At 42.8% G+C, this 12274-nt stretch overlaps 1 protein-coding gene across 1 annotated transcript in view; it reads right to left on the bottom strand.

The window, feature by feature from the left end:
* The window catches only part of LOC139693345 (receptor-type guanylate cyclase Gyc76C-like), an 80269-nt gene extending 75334 nt beyond the window's left edge, over positions 1-4935 (bottom strand). The window contains exon 1 of the mRNA XM_071591475.1: positions 4158-4935. Coding sequence (XP_071447576.1) covers positions 4158-4613 — 456 coding nt within the window. The 5' untranslated portion in view covers positions 4614-4935. The remainder of the gene's footprint in view (positions 1-4157) is intronic.
* Positions 4936-12274: the final 7339 nt, after the last annotated feature.

Raw genomic sequence — 12274 nt, 5'->3', positions numbered from 1 at the left:
GAGCTTTTATTGAAACATTAAAATCCTTGATAAAATATATGAATGTGAGCAAAACAATCAGACAAATGTAATGGGGATTTTTAGCAATAGAAACCATTAAGAAGCAAATTGAATGATATTTCGCTTAATAAACATAACAATTCCAGGCTTCACTTAGTGGAATTCCTTCATGATTAGAGTAAAAAAGAAACTTTGCACTTCCACATAAAGACTTCTTTATGTGGAAGTGAAAAGTTTCTTTTTTACCCAAATTTCTAGTTTACCAAATTGGAGTAGTTACAAAATTATCATCCTTATTCCATTTCCTTCCTTCCACGCTTCATATATTCGCATGAAAATCGGAAGATTCAGGCAAATGCCATTGCGGAGCGTTTACGAGATAGGTTAGACGTGTTTTAAGATACCTACTAGAAAGTTGAAATTACATTCAGTTGGTTCTGATACATCTTATATCAAGTACTAGTATTGGTATCCTTTAGAGCGATAAAGATTAAAGGAATGGAATTTGAACGATGACCTTGACGTCGCTGAAACTCTGCAGCGTCGTCGATCCGTCTAAGAAGCAAAAGTTTCGTGACCACTGAAATATCTGAATGCCGTGACTTCCAATTGTAATCAAATTTAAGGTTTGATATATCGTCCGATTTATTTTAATAGATGTTGTTTTATTCAAGATAATCAAACTGGATATGCGAGATCTTTTTTTGAAACTTCGAATTTCAGATTATCCCTCACTATCGCCCACATCTATCGTCAATTCACTGTCCCTTCTCGTTTGCCGCAGAAATGGACGGGACTGCAGAATTCACCGCTAGCGTAATGATCCTTGTCTCGCCAATTGCCGCCACTCACCCACTGCCATAGCCTTCATGTGCCTTTAGACTACCACAAATTCTCCATTGAGTCCCATTTCACTCTACCCTCACGCCGACCGCTTCAATACGGCCAACGTCGACCGACATGTAATTGTCTTACTTCAGTGTCATAGCGGAACCTCGCTCCGTCCCAACTAAACGTAACCTCGACTCAAGAAAACTTTGTAAAACCAAATTCAAATAGAACCTCGAAAGAATGACTTACATGGATTTTATCTACAGCCGCACGCTAACTCCTGGAATTAAAAAAAATAATGCAAGTCACGAGTTAAAAGTTAATCAAGGGAAAGTCAATATTCATAGTTCATTCATAGTCAACGGCCAATAAGGGGAAATGGGACGAAAAACCGGAAGATGTGGATGAGGTTTGAAATGAATTCACTCTATCGATGCACCTAATCTGATGAGCATCTCGTGAACATATTATGCTGTACTGTACCAGAATCTATCAAAAGTAATGAGAAAGAGGGATTGTGAAGTCATCTTAATCTAAGAAGGGCATATGTTTGGTAACTTAGGGGATAGTGTTCGCTACTCCCCAGAGACCGGGTGATTCATGCGGACAACTCGCCAAATTCACAATATCTGAATGATTTTATAAACAAATACAAGTTATGTACTTCAATACAACTATCTATCATTTTATTTGTCCACTGACAGAGTAGCTAGAGCGAACGTAACAACATCCTAACAGCTACAGCACACGCCAATGACAACTCCCTCAACTAAGCAACATTTGTTCGACGCGAAAAGAATTTTTAATTCGAAAAAAAGTCTACAGAGCTAGATATGCAACACAGAAAGAGTCTCGAGCAGCGCATCAAATAATACGAAAGTAGACGAACGTCAGCTTGCTTCATAAATGAAGTTACAGTTCAGAAAATAGTTGCAGTACCAGGGTGATCACATAACGACTACACTCATGCAATTGACGTACCTGTATTTTAAACCATATTTTAAATACTGAAATTCACAAAAAATATTACCTCAATAATCAAAATTAATTATTCCTTTCTAATAAACGTGTGTCTTTATTGAACCGAACGTTAGAGGTTACAAAGAACGGAGCAGAGTGTTATATACTTTGAGAGCCCTTGATCAAATTACGGAGTTGAAAAAATGGAGGATAAAAAAAGTAAGGGCATTACGTACTCCTAATAATTAAATTTGTTCATGAATGAATAAATTCATGTGTGTATGTTTTGAACGATTTATATTTTTGAAAACAATAAAAGCATAATTAAAAATAATTTAACATAAAATCTCACAGAAAAAAATTCTCAAAATAGAAAGCGAACTGAGTGACAATTTAAACGACACTTTTTAAGAAGGAGAACAGAAGAGGAGGGGAGAGGAAAACATGTACTTTAAAAATACTTGTACCTTACGAATTTTAATTCTTATTTTTCAATAAAAAAGAGTACATGCAAGAAATGGACCGAATCGAAACTAATAAAATGCCACTATCGCTCGTCTCTGCAGAATTAGAAATCAGAGAAATGTATCTTTCGTGGCTTCCAGTGGTATTTAAGCTTCCCATTTCAAGATTACGCTACCATTACTAGCGACAAAACTTGTGGCAAATCTTTCAGAAAATATAAAATCCCGGAGTCATGGCATGAAGCCGCTAATACGATAGTTTACGAGTGATTCTTGACGTTCGTAGCACGATTTCATCGTGTTGTAAAATTGTCAGCTACCAATGTGAAAATGTCTCCATGGGCAAATGCGAAGCTCAATCCAACTTACAGCCTGAGCTTCGTCGCTAAGTCGCAAATCACCGCTGCATCACACCACCGACCACACCATCTGATAATCTGCTTCTACCGATCTACAAACAGAAAATCGATATTCAAGTTAGACACATGAATTGAATTGCATCACCAAAACGTGCGGTTCAATTTTCATCAATAGCAAATGAGTGAGCCCACTAAAATGACCGAATCCTCTTTTAAAATATAAATTGAATGTGTCCTTATCAACTCTAGATGAAAAGCCAACTCTTTTAAGTACTGCATTAACCTTCACACCGAGACAGGATATACGTAGAGATGAACAGCCACGATAAGTCTCACAGCCTCTATTCGACGACGCTCAAAGCGACATCGGAGACGGACGGGCCTGACGCAATATAACGATCCCTCGCTTCAAAGGTTAACCAAGAGATTCACACATAATGAGTGGCAAATGAAAAGTACACCGCAATACATATTCTTGGGTCGAGATGCACGAAGCCGGAAGGAACGAAGGGAAAAATAATTATCTGAAATCAAGCATCGAATAGCGGGTAGAGCACCAAAGGTTATCACACACAATTAATTCAAAACAAGTATTTGAATTAAATACGAGCAGAAAAGCAGAAAGAGCGAAAAAAAATTAAGGCATGAAGAACAAATATTTGAAGGTAAAAAGCATAAATAAATTCGAAACGGAACCATATCAGGCAGAAATATGAGAACATTTTAAAGCCAGGGAAAGCCTATAAAGAAATGGCAGGGGAAAAAGGTGAAAATTAAAATACCATGGACCCTTATTAAACGAATCCTGATATATTATATATTACGACACCTCTTCGAATAAAAAATAAGGGAAAAGGGTCACCTCGACTCGCAACTACGTATGGCGTCGAAGTTGGACGGAGACGGGAGCGGAGTGTCCGGGGAATGAGGCTGCTGCCCATCCATCATAACTTTCCCGTGCTTACAACTAACAGTAATGAACATAATATTCACGTTTGCCTGGATTGCCCAGATCCTTATCAATACATTATCCAAAATTGATTGTTTTCATTGAAACTCCCCCTGAAAACGACCATTAACTCCACGAAATTAATGGCCTTGAGAAATTTCATTTGGAGAAGCCGTCGAAAGAGGAACCACGATCTTTGAGCTTACCGATTAATGACAAATGACAGAGATTGGTAAGGTTTACAGAATTCGTGATTTATAAAAACATCCACAGTATTTGGTACATCACAGTTCCATCAAAGCCACATGACATGCAAGTTTGGAATAAGGGCTCGTCGAAATATTAATAATTTTTTTCAACGGAAATTATAATTACCGTTGCCCATACCCATTTTCCCCTCTCTTTCTTCCATTCAGAGTCCTCCCTGGGAACGTTTAGCCTAGCAACGTCTGTCATTTCCAAGTACTTATTTGAATTCACTAGCGTGCAAGAAAACCGCGTGGGACATCGAGGGTTATTTTTCCAAAGGTTGTAAGAGAAAAGCAGTTTTCAATCATGCATATGAAATGAAAAAAACAGCGCCCGCAAACCAACCTCATGAAGTGCGAAGGTAATGGCTCCCGAGATAGCCAGCCCCTGCCGTTCCTTCACCCTTTCCTTTCCTTTCACAGCCGGGAGGTACCCAATCGTGAGTGTATGGTGCTTCTTAATGATGACCTCTGCCGTGTCGTTGCCTCCGCTTGAGATAAGGGTGCCCGGTGCTGCTTGGTCGGCGCTCGCGGAGGAGGAAGTGGCGATCGCCGAGGAGTAAGGGCGATCGGCTGGAGAGGAGGAGGCGTCGTTGACGAGGAAATTCTCCGAATCTTCCTCCCCTGCCTCGGCATCCCTCGGGAACCTCATCATGGCACACTTCTTGTGGGGATTGGGGGTAACCGAGGGAGGACTATCGGGTTCGCGGGGGGATGAGGAGGTAGTGGAGACCGCTTGGGCGGGGCGGGGCGCGTCGGAATCCGCGGACCGACCCGGAGTCGAAGCCGGCGCACCTCCCATGCCGTCGGGAGGCTCCGCGGAGGTCGCTTCGGGGACCCCCGGTCGGCCAGTCCGTCCGTTATCCGCGGGAATCTGTCGGTCCTCGGCGGAGGCGGGACGGAGGGGGGGAGGTGAGTCCCCCGGGGGGCCTGGGGGGCTCTCGACGGGATGTTCCCGTGTAGGGGACGGCGGTGCACCGACCTCGGCGGCACCTCTTTCTCTATGACCGTCTAGGTGAGGTGGTTCTTCGGGTCGCACCCCGCGGTTCGCGTGGCTCGAGGGGGTCGATGCGAGCCAAGGGGGCGAGGGCCGTGCTACGTCCTCCAGCCACGACCGGTGCGTCGCCCAGAGAGCCTCGGGCGCCTCGTCCCCTTCCTCTCTCCGGGTCCTAGAGCCCCACACCTCCCCACCCCCTCCGTCGTCCCCTCCGCCGCCCGCCGCCCCGTCCCTCTCCGCGACTCCACTCCGGGATTCGCCGCCATCTGCGAGGGTGGCCACGGCGGAGGCGGCGCCCAAGACGGCGAGGAAGAGGACGAGGCGTCGTGGGAAGATGGGCGCGGCGGTGCGGAGGCCGGTGAGGGAGAAGACATCGCCGATGGTGGGAAAGTAGGGGTCCGGTGGCGGCGGGTGAGCCCGGCGGGCGGACCGGGCCGCACCGGGGCTCATGGCCGGGGCCCTTGGTCGTTCGTGCTAACCTAGAAGGAAGAGAAAGAAATACGTTATTAGAGATTGTGATTGGCAGAGAACTGGCTGCTGGATATAAACTAAGCTCAAATACGATATTAAATATTGAAATACTTGAATAATACAAGTAAATAACTGAAATCAACCTTAAAAGTACGGCTATTTAGTGTTAATGTACTAATATAAGTCTGAATTCAGCATTAACACATAATATGAAGTTGAAATATGCTACAATCACATGACTTTATACTAGTGGTTGACGAGTGGTACTCAGACGTTTTGTCATAAGTATTGCTCCAAACGGTAAAATAGATATCGGATAGCTGTTTAACACCATCTACCCTTCTACACAATTCGTAATCGAATTAAATTCTTTTGATCTGAACTCCCGAGAGTAATAGGGTTAAGGAATAGAGATCATGGTGATCAGAATATATAAATATATATTCCTTAAAAAAAAATATATATATATATATATATATATATATATATATATATATATATCGTTAAAGTGATACTCATTATGAACCTCACGACACTTCAATCCAAGTGTATTAATTATTATATCGTATTGTTTCCTTTATGTGGTCCCCCCAAAAACCCCATGAGGCCACAGTGTGTTCAACACCACAAAACGTGCGATTGTGTGCTTTCCCCATGCACATTTATCCAAGGCGTGGAATCGAATAGCCCATTAATCACCGCTGGTGTTTTGGTGCTTGTTCTATTTAATTTTGAATATTTTGTGTCAAACATTAATACGGCGATTTTCTCATCTTTGTTTGGCACGACAAAACCACATCTAAGGAGGAACCAATAGTGTTACAGTTGCAGCATTCCCTGCGACCCTAATCGAATGAACGCTGAGATTGTGTGTTGGATTTGACCATAGAATATTGAGCAAAGAGGTACTGGTATATTTCAATACAAAATTTAAATAATTATTGGTTTCTTTAAATTACACTTTTATTATTAATACATCTTGAAAATAAGATGAAAAAACGTAACTAATTTACATAAGTATTAGGTCGAAACTTTAAAACGATGATTTTTTTTCACTTCAAGCATATCACTCAACATTATTGAGGCAGCAGCCGGATTCACCTTCAACCCGCACAACATGAGAGAGAGCAATGGCAGGGATGATTTTTCCATTAATCAGTTCGACAGCAAATTAACTTGAATAAGAATATTTTTAGAACAGCACAAAACTTAGTCAATACAGACGAATATACCTCTCACTTAACGACGCCATGAATCAAATTATAGATAAGAAGGAAGGGGCGAAAGATGGAGACGTCAAGTTAGAATAGAAGAGTTCAATATTCATAGCATTACATACGAACCAACATGATTTGCATGAAGCTTTATAAAATTATCGCCCGCCAAAATTGAATGCAATTAAAAAAACCTCTTACTTAGTATTTATATGTCCAGCGGAAAAATTTGGAACGAGGATTATGGCACGGAATTTCATCGATACATTGTGGATAACGAAACAATATGTACACACCCGATGGAGGCATGAGTCTCATGTCCTCAGTGCTACAAATGGTCGTAGATGGACATTGTACGGAAAAGACGCAGCAGTGAACCTTGGACTGCGAAAGGAGCATGCAGTTGTAGCAGTGAAGGAGGTGCTGGACTGCTGAATCGCTGGTGGCATTCTTGTTTTTACGTTAGTAATAAGGGATCGGTCAGCTTTACGGGAGAGAATAGAGAATTTAATCAAATCAGGTGTAAGTATTCGCCGGTTCCTCGAAATAGAGGGGTCTACAGTTTAACTTGGAATTCAAAGGAGAGCGTGTTTTATTAGGACTGAGCTCACCTGGTCATCCAAATAGGGATGGGAATGCCACGTATAACAATCAGGATCCGTAACCGCCAAGGGTTTGAACACGTAATGTAAAGACTCGGTTTTAACCATAATTAACTGCATAAATTCCAGCCAACATACAGCAAGACTCACATATCGGTAGGCTCACGAACCTAGCATACGAACATCTCGCATCGACGCGCTGTTTAAACATCGCCAAAAAGTACTTTTGTCAAAACTTTCTCACTTTTCGTCGATTTAATGCCCAATGCAAGCTCTGATTAAAAATTACGCAACATAATGGACCCCCTTTAAACTCTTGCTCGTAAAAAATACAAATAACAAACTAGATTTTAGATGAATAAATTAAAGAATGACTTAACAGATGGCCGCATATAAGAAAAGGTGTATAAGAGATGAGGCCAAAGTAGCCACGGAGGGGAAGACGAAAAAGTAAATTGATAGAGCCAGAGAACGTGTTCACACAAATAACTTATTTTTGGAAGTGCGCGTTCCAGTTGAATTAAGGTAATAACTTAAATCTCAGATAAAATTAACGAGGAATAGAGCTGTCCGATAACTTTTACTCGCCTCTACGACAGCGCTAAGAGTATATCGTAAATTAAATAAAATCTCAGGCAAATGAAGAAAATACTTCAGGCACTTGCAGCGCTCCGCTATTTTGCCATGCTTTCAGTTTAATCTTGACATTATGCGCCAGTAAAACGGCCAAGATTTCAATATGCAGAGCTCAAAATGCTAATTTGAAAAAAATCGAAGATATCGCTTTTAACCATCATATTTTCTCAGTCGTTGCTTATGTGATAAACCTTAGTTCAATAATTGGATTCGCTGATCATTTGCGTACATGCACCTGAGTGTGAGCTTCATACCTGCAGACCGCCGTCGCCTGTGCTCACATAGTAGGCACTTATCAGCGGAAAAGCCGACTGCAACGGAGCGAGAAGCAATCGACTGTTAGAAGAATAGCATTAAGGTCTTCCAGATTTAATTACACGAGGATTCAGACTCGATCGCATATCACACTGACTTTCTCCACAGCTGAACCCGTGCCTTAAGTTAGCTGTTTCCTGAACCGATCGACGAGCGCCGAAGCACTGAGATGTCGCCGAAGGAGAAGGGACGGTAGTGTTTGGCGGCGACGGCGAAAGGATTATGTGCGCACGGGTGCGGGGGAAGGGGGGGCGTGGCGGGCGAAAGAAAAAGAGAGAGAGAAAACCAAAAGGGGGCGGAGACTTCGATGGGAGAGGGCAATTCAACGTGCGCGGCGGAGGCACGGCAGAGGAATGACGGGATGGAAAGGAAAAGGGGGGGAGGTGGCCAGAGCGTGAAACGGGAGGGTGGCTCACTCAAGATGAAAGAGAAGAGGGTCGTTGGGGGGGGAGCGGGGAGAGGAGAGAGAGATAGTGAGGAGGAATACGAGGGTGTGGGAGGGAAAAAGCGCGGGATGGGGGGCTTTGGGGGAATCATCTGCGGGGTGGAGGAAGGCGACGGGGGTCGGCCGGGGAAAAGTGAATGGCTGTACACGGTGAGAGCGTCCGAGGGTGGGGGATACCTCGTGGTGAGGGGAGGCAGGGTACTAGGGGGGTGGGAGAAGAGGTTTACTTCATAAGAGGGGGATAGAGGGGTTGGTGTACTAGTCCTCGGAAGGAGGCGAGGCGGGGGTTCGGAGGAGACGGGGGAGAGAGAGAGGGTTGCGCTTCGCGAGGGGAGAAGGGGGATGGATGCTCGATGCTGCTTCTGGCGGGGCACGGACGTTGAAAAAGGAATAATGAGTGGTGAGGCGGACCGCGACTGGCCTCGACGATTAGCATGGTTTCGCACGCACAACGCGCTTGAACCGGATCGACCCGCGACTCAAAACGCGGAACGAAAAGGGGCGATTTATTTCTCTTGCGGTTTTTTTTCAAATAGCGCTTGTGCAGCTTTGTTTCCTCGACTGAAGTTGGTCGGTCGTCGTGCGCATGCGTCGGAGTCTCGTGGCAAAGAACGTGAGAAGTAGGTGGTGCTTCGTTAGAATGAGATTGTGTTTTTGGTTGCTTTTCATGCAAAAATTTCTTTTAATCGAGCTCTGAGGTACAATAAGAAGAATATAAACTCATTGATAACGGTCGTTTATGGGCACGGATGACTATATCTGGCATCACAAGGGCATGCTGCCACGTGAATTTTTATAATCAACGTTTGCTTCAAGGCAACCTAAATGCGCGGGAGGAACGAGCAATCCTACCTTGAGGACCCTTAATGATGACCTAGGCATGTTATAATTGACCTCGCCTCATTTTGCACACAGCTTCTTGCGTGTTTTATTTAATACATCGAAAATATTTTATGCTCACAAGTAATGAGAAAGATACCATTGAGATCAACTGACGAAAAGGCGAATTTGGAGTGAATTCCACCAAAACTTCCTTTAATTTATTACAGTACAGGCCACTACGGTAAACGTCTGGCAGCTGAGAATACTCAAGCTATTAGGGATAGAGAAGTAACTGGGAAGTTGGCTTCAAGTGGGCTTTTACCAAACGGATGAAGTGCCGAAATGAACGTAGCAACGACTGAAATGTTATCCCGTGCCTTCAAGAGGCGTAGAATTTTGGCGGGAAGAGCGTTCGGCTGCTGACCACAGGGCTTGGGTTCGATCCCGTGAGACTCCTCTGGACACCTTCAGCTCCATTCAATGTAGGATTTTTCGAGCACTAGATCTTCCTAAGAAACCATAGTTGGCACAGTGAAGAAGCCCCTCTACCATAATTTGTTAATTTCACTTTGTATTACGTGAGCTCTATCTAACCAAGGAAAAACGTTTTCGGGTTCATGGAAGTAGTTTTAGTTCATAGCTTCACTTTCCAGATCCCCTTACTCTTAACTCTAGCAAATAAAAATTCCGCCACGACGTTTGTGGCATCGCTTTCTACTGGATATATATATATATATACATTTCATGCCCTACTACTACTCAGATGGGAAGGGTGTTTCTCGAGCCCCATGGGAATGTTTACAAGTGCTGGTGATTCATAATATTTTTGAAGTTCGAGTCAATTACTCTTTGTGATTGACTCGTGAAGTTGAAGCCGCAATTTTAAAACTTTTAATAGAAATTATTACGACTAAACCCATGCCAAATTAAGGGAAGTTTACCATGGCTAGTGACGATGGGCAATCATCGACGTTTCGGAGCTAAGCACACGGATGACAAGCGAACATATTATGCTGCAATATTAAAAAGTGTAGAATCACTATCTTTTGTCAAATAGATATACCCATATTTTAACAGAAAACGTTCACCACAAAATTTTACAAGCGATTACATAGAAATAATTTGTGAACGAGGAAAAGAAAGTCATTAACATTCCTCTCCGAACATCGTTCAAGTATCCTAGCTATCCTGCGTCGACAAAAACGGAATTCACTCCAATCAGGGATTAAAAATTCAACTTCAAGTTAAAATCTTAATGAACCAATTTTATCTCGGATCGATACTATACCCGCCAAGTACTGACACGCACCTTAGATTCCGTCTTAATCAGGCAGAACACATTTAAATTAAGTATGCAAAATCTATAATAATTAAGACAGATATAATGCATACAAAAATTACATGAAATTGCAAAACAGAGAGGAGGGGTTTTCATGATATCATGTATTCAATGCAACAGAAAACTGGAGCTGTATCTCAAAATTCTGAAATGGATGCATGCAAGGTAAAATTATAAAAACATTACAAATGCAAAATTTATTCTCTGAAACTCAAATGTTTGTGAGAGAATGGTAAAAGATCACCGAGACCTGAAAACCAACGACAATTCCACTCGGTGAAACACCATGCTTGACGAGCCTGAGCACAAATTAAACTTCACTAGTCGTGTTGAAAGTTTTCCCCGACACGAACGAGGCGTACGCGAACAGAGATGGACGAATGCGAGCCGCATTGCTGTCTGTATACGATAACACACATTCTGGCTTCTTGATTAATGGATCACCCCACTCCCCTCCCCCCCCCTGACCTTCCACTAAAATGAGTCCACGACGGCTCGCTGGGAGGAACAGACGATTGTCCGGCCACCATTTGCAGCCATCATTTGGCAATCTTGCCGTCTTTAAGGACGTGGGAGGTTAAAGCATTTTCGATTATGATTGGAAGGAGGAGCGGGGATCACGTGCGAGTACAGATCAAACTGCAAGAGAGATGACAACTGACATCAGCTGAATAAACTCCATGGCAAAGTAATGTTCGCAGAAAAGGGGGGGGGAGAAGGCGAAGACTAAATATGGGGTTGCCAGGGTGTGGCAAACAATTTTCACTCAATCCCCTAACCGTCCACCCGCTCTTAAGAAGGGATTCAATATGCTCTCTCCACTTTATTCCGTCCTTTCTTTCACAGACCTCTGCCACGGATTCAAATTCTTCTTTCGGCCTGAGCATCATACTCTAACAAAAAAATGAATAATATGAAAGCTCACTGCTGATACGTGTATCATGTAGCATACACCATAACTTGCAAGTGGGGACAGAGGACCTTTCAATTAGCCTTTCACTAAGTGATAATAAATCATTTTAGCTATACTTATAGTGCGCGTAAAGGGAGTTAATGATAACTCTTTATTGAAAGTGCCGATGCACAATAACATAAGGTGAGTTAGTTATAACTACATACTATTTATTATATATTAATTTTCATCAAAGGAGGAAATAAATATTAAAACTAGAAGCATTTTGAAACGACAATGTTCGCAAAAAAATCGGTAATTTATTGTGAATCCAACGTTTAACAATCTTGCAAATTTAGCGAAGTGGGACACTTCGTCTTAAAGGATTAGGTTTTGTTCACCGACTTACTACTCGTATGAATGAAGAACTTTAGTGGTTCGGTTACTAGGAAACTTGTATACCAGGGATATCATATCACAAGACAATTCAATGCAATTGCCATGTCAGCAAACCAAACGAAGTAATATAAAATTCGTCGAAGATTTAAATAATTCATCTCAAAATAATTTTAGAAAAAAACGTGGCGGAAACTCACAGGAAACGACGATAAATAAACCGAATATGATTTCCCGGTCGCCTTCAATCATTTACACGGGAACATCCCCCCCGTATATCCCACACGGACGCAACACTGCTCACAACTGCCGCCCCCCCCCCCTTTGCAGCTCA

Source organism: Hetaerina americana, unplaced genomic scaffold (assembly GCF_022747635.1).
Source record: "Hetaerina americana unplaced genomic scaffold, ioHetAmer1.1.p SCAF_1, whole genome shotgun sequence".
Lineage (NCBI taxonomy): Eukaryota > Metazoa > Arthropoda > Insecta > Odonata > Calopterygidae > Hetaerina > Hetaerina americana.
The sequence above is the reverse complement of the archived record's forward strand: the minus strand, read 5'-3'. Positions and strand labels throughout refer to the sequence as shown.